Here is a 13,223-nt window from a genome sequence, read left to right as displayed (position 1 = left end):
ATGCAAGTATCTGGTCTTTGGACACAACCAGTCCTCTGTTCTCTTCTATCCCAATGCAAAAACCTCAGCATATAGTTTTTAACATAGCAATGAAATATTTACTCTCCTATTACTGGAGTTGGAGAGATAAAAATAAGAAATGTGAGGTGCTGGAGCATGAGAATTCTACAGAGAAAACTCGAGCCAATCTCTCTAACATTTAGGAGGAGATAACAGTCATAATTTGAATAAAGGAAATGCAATATCCATACAATCAGTTTCCCATTTTCCCTCCTAATACATATTTAATGGAAAATATTCCCATGCATACCAGAATAAATTTTAAATGTATGTCACTCAAAAAGAAATTCTGAAGATCAGTGGTACTACTTATATGTGGGCTTAACACAGTGATTTCTAACATAGCGTATCGGTTTACATTTAACAGCTTGACTTGTACATATAGCTAAATAGTTAAATTTAGAATGTATTTAGAAAAACATTTTGCTATGATTTGTCTTCTCAGACTGCTTTTATTTCTTTGATGTATTCAAGATCACCATGCAGGAACACACTGATTTAAATTTGCTACTGAATTTTGAGATTCAAAGCATTCCTCTAGGTCAGTGAGTCCCACGCCACATTTAAAAGACCACAAATATATATTTTTCTTTCTTTCCTTTTTTAATGAGAAAATGCTGACTAATGTCTAGCTTTCATGGAATCTGTACATATATGTCTACCTGCTAGCCATGGATTCATGTTGTGTAAATTCTCTTCCTGTTTCCAACTACCTCAATAAAGTCCCCAGAAGAAATTCTGTTCTCTTGTTCTTTCTTACTGAGTGTACTCCACAGCAGAGTTTTGCCAGGACACCCTGCTGGCTTTTCTGACCTGGACTGGTTTTTTGTCTTTTGGTTTTTTTTCACAACAGAACAACTCCACATCTACTTCAGTGCTCCAGTGACTACTTCAATCACCTAATTCATAGGAGGAAGCATTTATTTTTTAAAAAATTTGCTACACATGAAAATTACAAAATATGCCAGTAGGAGCCTACCCAGTAGCTGAACATGACAGGGACTGTGGAAAGGACTTGGACTGTAACTCCTGAGGAAGAAAAAACAGTTATTAATTTCCTTTTTCTTAGATAAAACATTGAAAATAAAGAAGCACTTTGATTTGAAATGTAGAAGGTGAAAGCTTTAATGGTAAGAAAGACTGATTTAACAGTGACATGGATAGCATATTTTTTTTCTAACTAAGCATCATGGTACTAATCTATACCATAACTTTTTGTGTGACAGGTTACAGGAAGGAACACAACAAATCCAGCAGATTAACAACAGAGGAAACAATGAAAAATAATTAGGACTTCACTAAATAGTTACATGTAATGAAACTACTAATGCAAAAGATGCCAGAAAAAAACCCTAGGACAACTTATTCTAAGACAATGACCTTGCCAAAACACTCAAATGTTTAACAAAATGATTTATCCTCCTTCTCAGTATTTTAAGTAGGAAACAAAAGGGGAAGCTGCCTCAGGCATCTCTCTTAGAAGATCTGATTAATATTATGTGCAGCAGCAATGGTTTTGGGTTGAGGATAGGGACTACAAAATTATGTATGTACCGAAGTAGAGCCTAAGTTGTATTACCCACAAGTATGCTACTGGACACTTAATTAGTATGTTTGAGATCATTCACCATGTTTTCCACAATAAACATTGTATCTGGTTTCAATCCATTTTTACACTTCTGAGCAGATTTATCATAAAACTTAAAGGTAGATTTCCCAGCTGAAGATTCCTAGACACTAGCTTTAGGAAGAAAAAGAATCAGAAAAACTTCTATATACCCTCTTCAGAGGGTTTTACAAGGGAGAAAATAATAAGAAAAGGCAGTTAGGATTAACTGAAAGATTTTCTCCAACAAAACTGTAGTTATTTGTGTCACAGAACTGTGATGTTGGTTACCCTGCTAGTTTGTTTTATTGAGTAGAGCAAGACACAGGTTAGTATACCAAATAAACCTAGGACATATGATTATGACAACTAATTTAGTCTCCTTAGTACATTGGCTACCATTTGTTATTACTGGCAAGATTTCTTGGGTTTTCACAAACAAAGCCTTTTAGCAAGCAAGCTGTAAATTATCTCTCTGAGTTAATAATACCTTACAGTGACTGATACTAGTTTGTTCAGCTCCTTGCATCTTTGTTCCAAAATTATGCCATGTTGGGAGGTGAAATTTTGGGGTATAATCTATCTTGGCCTGTGTTACAGAAAAGGGTCTTTGAATGAAGTACCTACAGATTTCCCAACCAAGAAAGAGTAAACAGGGCCCATAGTCTGTATCATTAGGTGAACTGTAAGAATGAAAAACACTAAGACCTTTTTTTGACACTTAATTGGCTGTTGTCTGTATCTCTGGAGAGTTGTAATAAAAGGGGACATTTTTATGGCACAAGTCACCAGGTGGTGCTGTAACACGCACTTTAAGATTTTTATTTATTTCTTAACTGAGCACTGTTTAGTTTGTGGAGAAATATTGTAGTGTGGGCTTTGTATTACATTTTCTTTCCTGTAGAGCTGTTGGGAAAAAAAATAATCAAAAATCTTCTATGTTTTCTTTTTGTCTACAGCAAGTAGATAGGGCAGAATTGTTTTGTAGAAACTTGGTATTAGTGCTGAGGAAAATATCTGAAAGGGAAGGATGCCCAAAGGCTATTTACACACTATGGTTGAATGACATGGTAATCCTCAAGATCCCTAAGCTAACTCAGAGAATGACTACAATCTAGTCAAGGCAGCCTATTTCAGAGAGGTTGCAAAGACATTCTAGCATTCCCATTAAATCACAGAATCATAGAATGGTTAGGATTGGAAAGGACCTTAAGATCATCTAGTTCCAACCCCAGGGATGCCTCACACTAGACCATGTTGCCCTAGGCTCTGTCCAACTTGGCCTTGAACACTGCCAGGGATGGAGCATTCAGCATTTCTTTGGGCAACCTGTTCCAGTGCCTCACCACTCTCACAGCAAAGAACTTCTTCCTTATATCTAACCTGAACATCTCCTGTTTTAGTTTAAACCCATTACCCTTTGTCCTATCACTACAGTCCCTGATGGAGTTTGAAATACTGCTTCAGGGTGCAAATGAGGTAGGGAGGGGTGGAACTTGATGATCTCTAAGGTCCCTTCCAACCCAAACCATTCTGTGCCTCTATGAACGAATCAGTGTGCTAAACCTTTTCAATTTTATATTTTTATTGAGCACTTTCAGATGCACTGTTACTCTAAATGAGACAAAATTATTTCAATTCCTTTACGGAGGTACCTGATAGGTTCATCTCTTTAATCCGTACTTCTGGATCCCAACAGTTCTCTTGAATAATTCTAAAAACCTTTCCATCCTTCATCATCTTTGCCTGTCCCTGTGAAATGACATTTTCATATATTATAAATGTGACAAAGTAGTACATGCTAATTTATAGTCTCTTGAGTGTATTGCGCTCCCTACAGAAATTCAGTGACAGAATTTGTTATTTTATTTTTATTCAGTGGGTAATTTTAATCAAATACTATTTTAAAATAGTCATTAATAAACCAGAAATGTATTAACTCAGATTTAATTCTTCATAATAAAACAATCTCCTTTCTTTTGCAAAGTTTATCATTCTACATTTGTTTGGAAAAGGTATCTGGTACCTTCATCCAATTTTACCCTCCAACCAAATTTTGACCTCAAAATAATCCTCTAATTAAATCTGTGCTAAATTTTCCCCTTGGGTATCTGTGTGTTCTTTTAAAGTCAATAGCTTCACAGTGATTCCAGTAACTACAGAAATAATTGTGCAACTCTGTTTATTTCAGTCCAGTTGTTTCGTATTACCAGTAATACTGAGACTAAAGGAGACCTATTATGTTGTCATCAGATTATATTTTCTCCCTGAGAAAAGAAGAATTATTGAATAATATGTAGTTGGAAAAAGAAAAACCTAAACAAAACCTAAATGTGGTATAAAACAATTACCTGAGTTAGTGTAATACCATCTCCATACGTCACCAATTCCCAGACTTACAAAGTTCAAAATTCTACCAAGGTCATGATATTTAAAAGTGTTCCTTTAACTATGGGCATGAAAACTTCATTTTAAAACTTTTTTTTTTTTTTTTTTTGCTTGTTGATTTGACAGTTGTCAAAAAAGGTTGAGTAGGCAGTGTCATCACATTTACAAAGTAAATTGTTACAGTTGTAGGTATCCACATACCTTTATGGACTTGTAAAAACAGACAAAACAGCCCTTCTGTTGGCCTAGACTTACAGAAATTGATGGGATACAATTCACCAATACTTGCAAGGCCTGAGTATTTCTTGGTTGCTTGAAGCTAGGGATAAATGGAAATGGATGAAAGTCAGAAGGTCCAAATGACCCTGTCTATTTGGGATGAGTAAGCGTGGTCATGTAGCAGATGTACTGCACAGAGAACACACTGCATCTGCAGCTGAAAATTGAAAACCACATGAGAAAACACAGTTGCTATTCCTGCATCTTCACAGTAAATAGAAGCCAAGTGCAGGGCAGTCTTCCGACCCTTCTGGAAAAGGAATTCTCTCTCTCCAAAGGCCATTTTATTTTTTCCTCACAAAATTGGTTTATTTAGGTTCCTGACTATTTTTTTTTTTTAATAAAAACCCTGTTACATCAAAATATTTGCTACTAATATGCTAAACCAGAAATAACTAATAAAATTTCCCTATCTCTCTCAGAGCCGGGTTTATGTCCCCTCCTTCTGAGAAGTCAGACTGCTCTTAACCTTGAATTTGTTATTAACTTTATGCATCATTCACAAATATACTGCCTTAATGAATATTTTAAAGCTCTCTTCAACAAACCTAATGGTGCTGCTTTGGCAAACTGTCAAGTTAATTGTTAGCTGAATCACAGGTTGTGAAATATTAAGAGTTGGTAATAACAACTACATAGTCCTAATCCTCTGGTAGAATACTTCAGGTTCTGGTAAAATTGATTTTCCAACCTGACAGAAAGGTTTACTCTAACTATGCTCTCCTAGCATGGAGTAATGCAGTTTACTCTAACCATACTAGATACTATAGCCATAGCTGGATACTTTAACCATAATTCTAACATTTTTTAACTACATTAAAAAAAAAAATCAGTGCGTTGACACAAATTGCCTAATAGAAAAATATTTTGGTGTGAGTAGAGAAAAGGACAGAGTAGAAAGAAGCATTGCATCACATATGAATAGATTGTGTGGATTTCACTGAATTACCACTGGGAGTATATCTGTGAACATAGGCAACTTAATTCTTTACTCAGACATAGGTAAGGTATTGCAGCTTACCTGCTCATACTTTCTTCTGCCAATACTGAATGCGAAATTAGATAGATTGTAACTTTACTAGCAACTTTGACAGTGCTGGTACTTCAATATCTAGATAAACCTGCAACAGGGTTTCAATATAAGAAAGGTTTCTAAAAAGCCATGTGCTGTTCTTATTGAAGAACTAGTTGAACTGTTGGCTCTTTACATTTGCATCAACTGATTCTTTGTGAATACACTACGGGTCAAGGCTGAGCTGACAGTATTGTATGTTGGCAACAACAAACTTGATTATGCAGTAAAGCAAAACATGATCATCTGAAAACATGATCATGCTTGTCTATGTAAGGATATAAAGACTTGGTCCAGCAACACGGTGACTGGAAAATGAGTAATATTGCCATGGTCTCTAAGACACTGCCACAAACCTGCACCTGATATTTTTAAATGGAGATATTACTCCACTGGGAAACAATTCTTAGAGCTTTTAGCACTAGTAAGAATGAAACATAGATCAGGAAAAAAATTTTCATGGATGAAACACTGAAAATGTCATAAAAGACAGATTTCTATTTGCAAGGTTAACGCTATTTTCTAAGGTCACAGCTGAAGAAGTCCTATTTTTCTATGCTATTCTATGTCAGTTTATTTCTAGGCTATTCCATTCCATTCCATTCCTAACATTGTCTGATACTTAAGGCTTTAATTAATTTATGTGGCAATTAAGAGAGAGATATTTAAGAATTAAGTCCAGCAGGCTGATTTGGTTCAGCAAACTACATTTAAAATTATCCCATCACTAAACTACTCACTCACATCCCAAACTGTACTTTAAAAATGCATTTAATTATTTTCTTCCAGTTTGGCCCTGATACTTCTTCACAGAATGATATGAGAAGCTTTTAGGGTTCTTTTTAATCTGAAGAGTTAACTTCCCCAGCTCCATGTATCTGAACAGGATTTTATTTTGCCATGCACTTTTTTCGTGCAACATTTTCAGACAGAAGTAGGCTAGACAGAATTCTCTGCAGAGTGCATAAGGCTATTACTGACTTGCCACAAGGCTCCTTTGCAAACTATTTTTAGCAAGGAATTTTAGCATCAGACCTGTAACAAACAGCTAAGCTACTAAAAGTGTCTCCAATAATTCTCTCCTTCCTGCACTTACCATGTATCTCAGAAGCTGTGCCATCCACACTTTGGTTCAGCAGGTGGCTTGTTCTCCCCTCCTAGGCCTGCTTATAATCAGATCTGAAATTTCAGCATAATATTTCTTTGCTCCTCATTTTTGTCCCCAACCCTCATATTCTGTCATCCTTTTTCATAAATGGTTGTCAGGCATTTGACAGGACAGCCTTGCATGTTATATAATGACAAGTGTGTATATCACTAGATTGCAATAAACAGACACGGTTTTGTATCCATTTTATCAGCTTTTCCCAGTTAATATAAGCATATACACAATCACAGAGAAGTATGATTTTGTGAAGTAGCAAAAGGATGAGGGAATGTCAAGACGCACTGAAATTAACAGGCATTATATATTTGAATACTCTGATTACCTGGAAGATGCAAGTCTTGCTTTTTAAAGACAAATAAAGTGTTGAATCTCTACAGAGAATGAAAGAATTGGCCAAATCATACACAAAAATACCAAGCAATAAAGAAGACTGGGTACTATTTTTTTATAAGGTTACCCAAATAGGGAGAAGCACTGCCATCCTGAATATGTTAAGTACTAAATCTTTTTATCACTTACTCTTCTAGTTTCCAGTACAGAATTCCTACATTGATATTATGTCTGAATTTCAGAAGACAGACACAGATTAACCCCTGCATATAGCCTGCCATTATATAACATAGCTGGGTTTAGACAGTTACTTGCACCCTTCACATTCGTTAGGTGGGTTATGAGCTCACTCTCTGTATTGAGCTATTCATGCTCTCAGTTTTGCATCTTTTGTCTTGCAGCTTACTATATGCACATTGTTCTTTCTGCTTTTATCCACACAAGTCCTCTTGGTTTCTTATTTTTTCCTTAGCTATCTGGCTAATGCCTCACATTTCTTTTATCCCTTCTGTATCTGTACAACTCACAATTGGCAATTAGAGATGAAATTTTTCAGGTTAGAACAGGTACATAAGAAGTGGGATGGAAACTGAACTGAGGTCTCCTGAGACCTCTTTTTAATGCCATATTTCTAATCTCCCTCTTTCTGGAAGCCAGTGCTATTTGCAGTGACATGCTCTCCAAAAGAGTCCTGGAAGTGAGGAGCTGACAGGTCACAGGAGTAAGCTGGCTTGATGTGAGACAGTGTTGAGACAGACAGGGATATCTGACTGACATATTGAAATGATTGTATTATCTACTTCGCTCTGGTGAGACCTGCAGTACTGTGTTCAGCTCTGAGGCCCCAACATAAGAAGGATGTGGGCCTGTTGGAGTGAGTCCAGAGGAGGGCCACCAAGATGATCAGAGGATTGGAGCACCTCTCCTATGAAGACAGGCTGAGAGAGCCAGGCTTGTTCAGCCCGGAGAAGAGAAGGCTCAGGGGAGACCTTAGAGAGGCCTCCCAATACCTAAAGGGGCTGACAAGAAATCTGGAGAGGGACTTTTGACAAGGGCATGTAGTGATACGACAAGGGGGAATGGGTTTAAATTGGAAGAAGGTAAATTTAGACAAGATATTAGGAAGAAGTTCTTCACTGTGAGGGTGGTGAGATGCTGGAACATGTTGCCCAGAGAAGCTGTGGCTTGTGCCATCCTTGGAATTTTTCAAGGCCAGGTTGGAAGGGCCTTTGAGCAACCTGGTCTGGTGGAAGGTGTCCCTCTCCATGGCAGGAGGTTGGAACTAGATGATCTTTAAGGTCCCTGGCAACCCAAACCATACTATGATTCTTTGGTAATAGAGGCAACATCTTTAAAACAGGCTGGTACAGTTAACATACATAGTAATGTACAAAGGAAATTATTTTGCCATACCAGTCGTAACTCTCTTAGGTCCTTGTGCCCTCCCCTAAAAAAAAGCAGTAATACTAGTATTTTTTAAATGCTCTTACCAAACGATAAACTGCAACATTTTGATCTTGCTTTCAGAAGTTTTACATTTTTGTGTCACTGTCTCACTAAAATTACTGCCGATTTGCTCTACTCTGAGTGAGGTCAGAATCAAGCCTTTAGAAACCAGTTCTGTCTGCATTAGAGTAAATCCATGTATTTTGCTAACTTCAGTACCAGCAAGATGGGTTCTGAATGCTATCACAGACTCGTACATGGAGGCATGTTGTTCCAGTTGTACTAATGTAGCTCAGGTGTGCCTTTGCAAAGTTAATAGAATGGATGGTGATAACAAGGTAGGTAAAATCAGACCCAGCATGCCTTTTACTTGCCAATAAACCTCACACTCCTACTTTTATACATAATGGTCCCTACTCTTCTGCTACTTGTTCTCCTTATCATGAAGTTACAGAAATTACTCTTCCTCTTTCACTCAGATGTGAAGACATGTTCTCATCTTTAACTGCTATTGAAATACCAGTTCCTTTTGGTTTTGCTTCTCATACAGATGATGACGTTACTTCAGGCTGGCTGACCTATCTTATTGAAGAGCTATCCATGATAAGATGATGATGAAAAATGAATACTGGTTCATACAAGGGAATGTGAGTTTCAGCTCTCAAGCAAAAAGTTCTACTGAGGCACATTAGGGCTTGGAGTGATATTAATTCATAGAAGATAGACATCTAGCGAATCTGTATCAGACATAGCTCATCTTACTGCCACTTTGCTTTTTAATAGATTTACTGTGAGCATGTATTCCTGATGCTCAGCTTAGATTTTCCAGGATCAGTTTAGATATTCCAAGATCAGCTTACAGCACCAAACAGTCCAAACCTTGCAGTGATGATCCAGCTGTACCCATCCACCATACCCGTATCTCTGTGAAAGAAAGAAGAAAAAGCCAGTGCTAGTTAGCACTCTGCAATAATAATAATAAAAATCTCAGTTCTTACAATCCAGCAGTACCTCATTCAGGAGAAACACACATGCTCAGCTTTCAGCCTATGATTAGCCCCAGACTTCAGTGTAAGTCCTGAAGTTTAACTGGGTTGGACCAACGGTATTTGTAGAGCTGAACTTTTAGCTCCCAGTTCAACAACATTTTAAAATAAGTCTTACAACTGATTTCAAAATGGTTAAAGTTGCTTACTATATTGAGGTTCTAATGCATGTTTTTGACAGAAAAAATTAAATCAAGTAGTTGTCAATATGAAAATTGAGCTGACAATTTTCCAATCTGTGATCAGTTAATCATTAGCACAAAATTGTATTGATTCCACTTCTCAGCTTCCATGATTCAGCAGTAGGAATCAAGGTCAGACTCTTGGCTATTAATATTTAAACAGCCAAGAGGAGCTAGAAGGGAGAAGCTTAGACGCTCATTGATTCTTCCAGAGAGATTCAAAATTGATTACACAAAAGAACCCCAACACCAAAACCTGCAAAAGGTACCAATTTTCTTTTACTTTCATAAATTATCAGACTAGAAAGAAATGAAATCTTGAAATACCATAATAGACTGAAAAAAATGTTCAGAATTCCCATTTTTCTGTAAAGAAACATTTCAATGGGAACTACATAAAAGCACGCATTTCTTTCACTGATGTCTAAATGATTTGAATACAGACCTGAATTTCCTGTGGTAACAAATCATGATGTAATGCCACTGAAAGCTTTCCTAATGTAAGCATGCAGAGCCAAGCCTCCTGGCTTCAGCCAATCAGAGATGCTAATGACTGAGGCTGTGTATTATTTAGATATGTAGCTCTGTAATAAAACATACATTTTATTTAAATTCATAGATTTCTAGGTTTTATTTTTATTAGGTTATATTGATAAAAAATGTGTAAGTTTATGGAAAGTTTTGTGAGTGACACCTGATGAGAACTTATTTTCCCTAGCTCCATGCTAATTGCAATTGCAAGCTGTGCAGAAAACAAGTATTTTAAAGGTGTTAAAGGAGCATTTAGGCAACAAAATACCTCACTGCTTTGGTTTTGAACTTATTTTCTTCTTTCTCCCCCTCAGTTCCTAATTGGATGTATTCCTTATTTCATTTGTTTCTATGAAATGTCATACCTATGGTTTCCTAAGCTCTTATGTAAGTATCTTTACAATAGAATTATCTAGGTTCAGGGTTCAGTATTTATAAGGCTGGGAAAAAAAAAAGAAAAAAGAAAAGTTTACTGTGCATGTTAGGATTGCCTCATTGTTTTTCCATGCATGAGATATAGAAAACTATGTTAATGCCTTGACTTTTTAGAGGACTCTAGGGAATTCTGAGAGTTGTTTTCTATTCTGGGCCCATAATAAACCATTGAAAAGCTCAATCTTTACAACAGAGGAAACAAAAACTAGCAGGTGGAAATTAAGTTCTAAAAATTTGATTGTTTGCCTTTTTATCAGTGTTTAAATAAATGCAACACTACTAACAACAGCAAGTTCAGTCTTGATGTACATCCGTGAACATCATGAGATTCTTCTGATGATTTTATCTCAGTGAATTTATTGCCCTTTTAAAGTACATACAGAAAAATATAATATTTTTAAATCATATAAAATCAGAATGAAGGAATTTTATAGGCGGTTTTATATGGATATTGCACCAACAAGGACAGCAAAATCTGAAACAAGCAAGAGCAACCTGTCTTTGTAGTCTGGATATTTAAACTCCTACCCATTTAAACCAGACATAATTGTTCTAAAAAATATCTGTCACCTCACTTACATTATCCAGCCTATATTTGTTTTTCATTGAGGAGCTCTTATTATTGCAAATAGGAAGTTCAAATAGGTGTTTAAAAATACCTTTGTTGGTAAATGGAGAAACAAACATTCCTTTCCAGGTGGTTTTATGAATAATGATGTTATTTTTCACTACTAATGAAGAAATGATCCTATGTATGCTTTTAATACCAAGTTTTCTCATGACGTTTTTTCTAACATGCTGTTTACATTTTCCAGCTGCTCTCTGGCTAATATTGAACTGATACTGGGCTGTCATGTTTAAAATCACAGAAACACAGAGGTAATACATATGAAACACTTACTGAGATTTTGCCATCATCAACTTCAAAATAATTAAGTGAGAGAAAGGTACAGGATAAACCAGTTTCAGTTAGTGTGTCAAGTGCCTAAGCACATAGCTGAGATAATGGCATTCTTTTGTTGTCAAAGAGAGGCACAATGAAATCCAATGGTTCCATACTACTGTTAGACACATGGAATGTTCATTCAAACTACAACCAGCACAGAATTACAGTAAGGAAAGAAGCAACAATGAAACTCTTTGCTACTCTGATATTTTATCATGAATGGAAGCATTGAAGAGTTATAAAACATATCTATCCTGGAAACCCAAATGCAAAGTTCAATCGAAAATAATTTTATTTTTGTGTATAAACTATATATATTTTAGTTTCACTTTCCATTCTTAAATACTTTTCATAGGATGATGAAAATTATTACTGACAAGAATGACTTTTTCCATTGAATAATATTAAGAATAATACCAATAACAATAGTAACAACAACATGCAAAGATTCTAAATAAATTCAAGTTGACTTATAGCTTCAATGTTCTAGCACTTGATATTTTGTATTTTTAATACAATATGCTACTTTTTTCCAGTAACTGAACCCCCCCCCCCGATATTAATAAAACTATCATCATCACTTAACTGTACTTAGAGTGACCCCAGTCCTACTGAAGTTAATGACCTTTATGCCTGTGATTATAAGAGGTGAATGACTTTTGTCTTAGGTAAAATTAATCTTGTCTAATAGTTGCTTATTTCTCTTATTTAAACCAAAAGGGAATACCATCTGGGAACCTGGAAGGTCTGGTTTTATCAAGAAAGTTGAACTTACACATGATTATTTGGCAATTTTAGGTCTCACAAAAAAGCCCAAGCTAAAATATAAGAATTGCTTCAGACTAAACAAAGAGTGGGGAACAGAGCTCAGTTATTCATCCCTTTCTTAGTGGGACTCTTGCTTTGCAAAGTAAAGCAATACAAATATCTTACATCAAAAAAAAAAAAAAAAAATTCAAATTAGACAAAAGCCTAGAGATATTTATAACAGAACCCTTCATTCACTGCTCTTTCAAAATTACACTGGTAGAAATGGTTGCTGATAACATAAGGCACTGAATATCTAAACTCTTATTACCTTTTCTAGGTCAGGCCATTCCTTAGGTAGAATGTGGCTATGAATATCAATTTTCATTTTTAAAGTATCAAAGGAGGAATACTCCTTCAATGAAAATGTTTTCTGTGTACTTGCTACTATCCTTCCTGTGTCTGGTTCAGCAGGTTATTAACTTCGGCCGCTGTTGTGATCCATCTGCTGTTTTATCAGGAGAGCTAGGGTACAGTGGCCAACCAGGGAGCCTAAATCCTGGAGGAGTGGCTCTCTGAAAGAACAAAAGCTTCTAGCAGAAAGTTCCCGTTAATGCATAAACTACAGCTGACTGAAGGCAAAGGGAAAATACATGTTTATATTGGCACTAGAAAGGGATTTATTTTACACAGAATCTAAAATGCAAACTTGTTTACAGTTCAAAATCATTCAATGAACCTGAATTAGAATAAATGCACTAAACATGCTGACTTGAATTTCCTCCTTTCTCCCTCTTAGAATCTACAACAATTTGTAGAGAGCATATAACCTACCCTTGGTAAACAGTCATAACTCCATGGCAGGGGCAGTTGGAACAAGATGATCTTAAGGTCCTTTCCAACCCTACAATTTCTTTAAAACTATGTAAAAAAACCCAAACAAACAAACACAGAAATGTTGAATTGTAGCCAAATCTATTGTAGCCA

At 36.0% G+C, this 13,223-nt stretch overlaps 1 protein-coding gene across 1 annotated transcript in view; it reads right to left on the bottom strand.

Annotated features, from left to right (window-relative positions):
* Nucleotides 1-12,716, bottom strand: part of ACMSD (aminocarboxymuconate semialdehyde decarboxylase) — a gene marked incomplete at its 3' end in the record, with an annotated part of 24,560 nt that extends 11,844 nt beyond the window's left edge. Inside the window, exons 1-4 of the mRNA XM_080621355.1 lie at nucleotides 12,568-12,716; nucleotides 9,229-9,273; nucleotides 3,322-3,418; nucleotides 1,040-1,089 (exon numbers count right to left, since the gene is read on the bottom strand). Of these exons, the coding sequence (XP_080477481.1) occupies nucleotides 1,040-1,089; nucleotides 3,322-3,418; nucleotides 9,229-9,273; nucleotides 12,568-12,624 (249 nt within the window). The 5' untranslated portion in view covers nucleotides 12,625-12,716. The remainder of the gene's footprint in view (nucleotides 1-1,039; nucleotides 1,090-3,321; nucleotides 3,419-9,228; nucleotides 9,274-12,567) is intronic.
* Between the last annotated feature and the right edge of the window lie 507 nt (nucleotides 12,717-13,223).

The sequence above is a fragment of the Psittacula echo genome (assembly GCF_963264785.1).
Source record: "Psittacula echo genome assembly, chromosome: 6".
Lineage (NCBI taxonomy): Eukaryota > Metazoa > Chordata > Aves > Psittaciformes > Psittacidae > Psittacula > Psittacula echo.
Note: the sequence above shows the minus strand (reverse complement) of the source record. Positions and strands in the feature narration are given on the sequence as shown.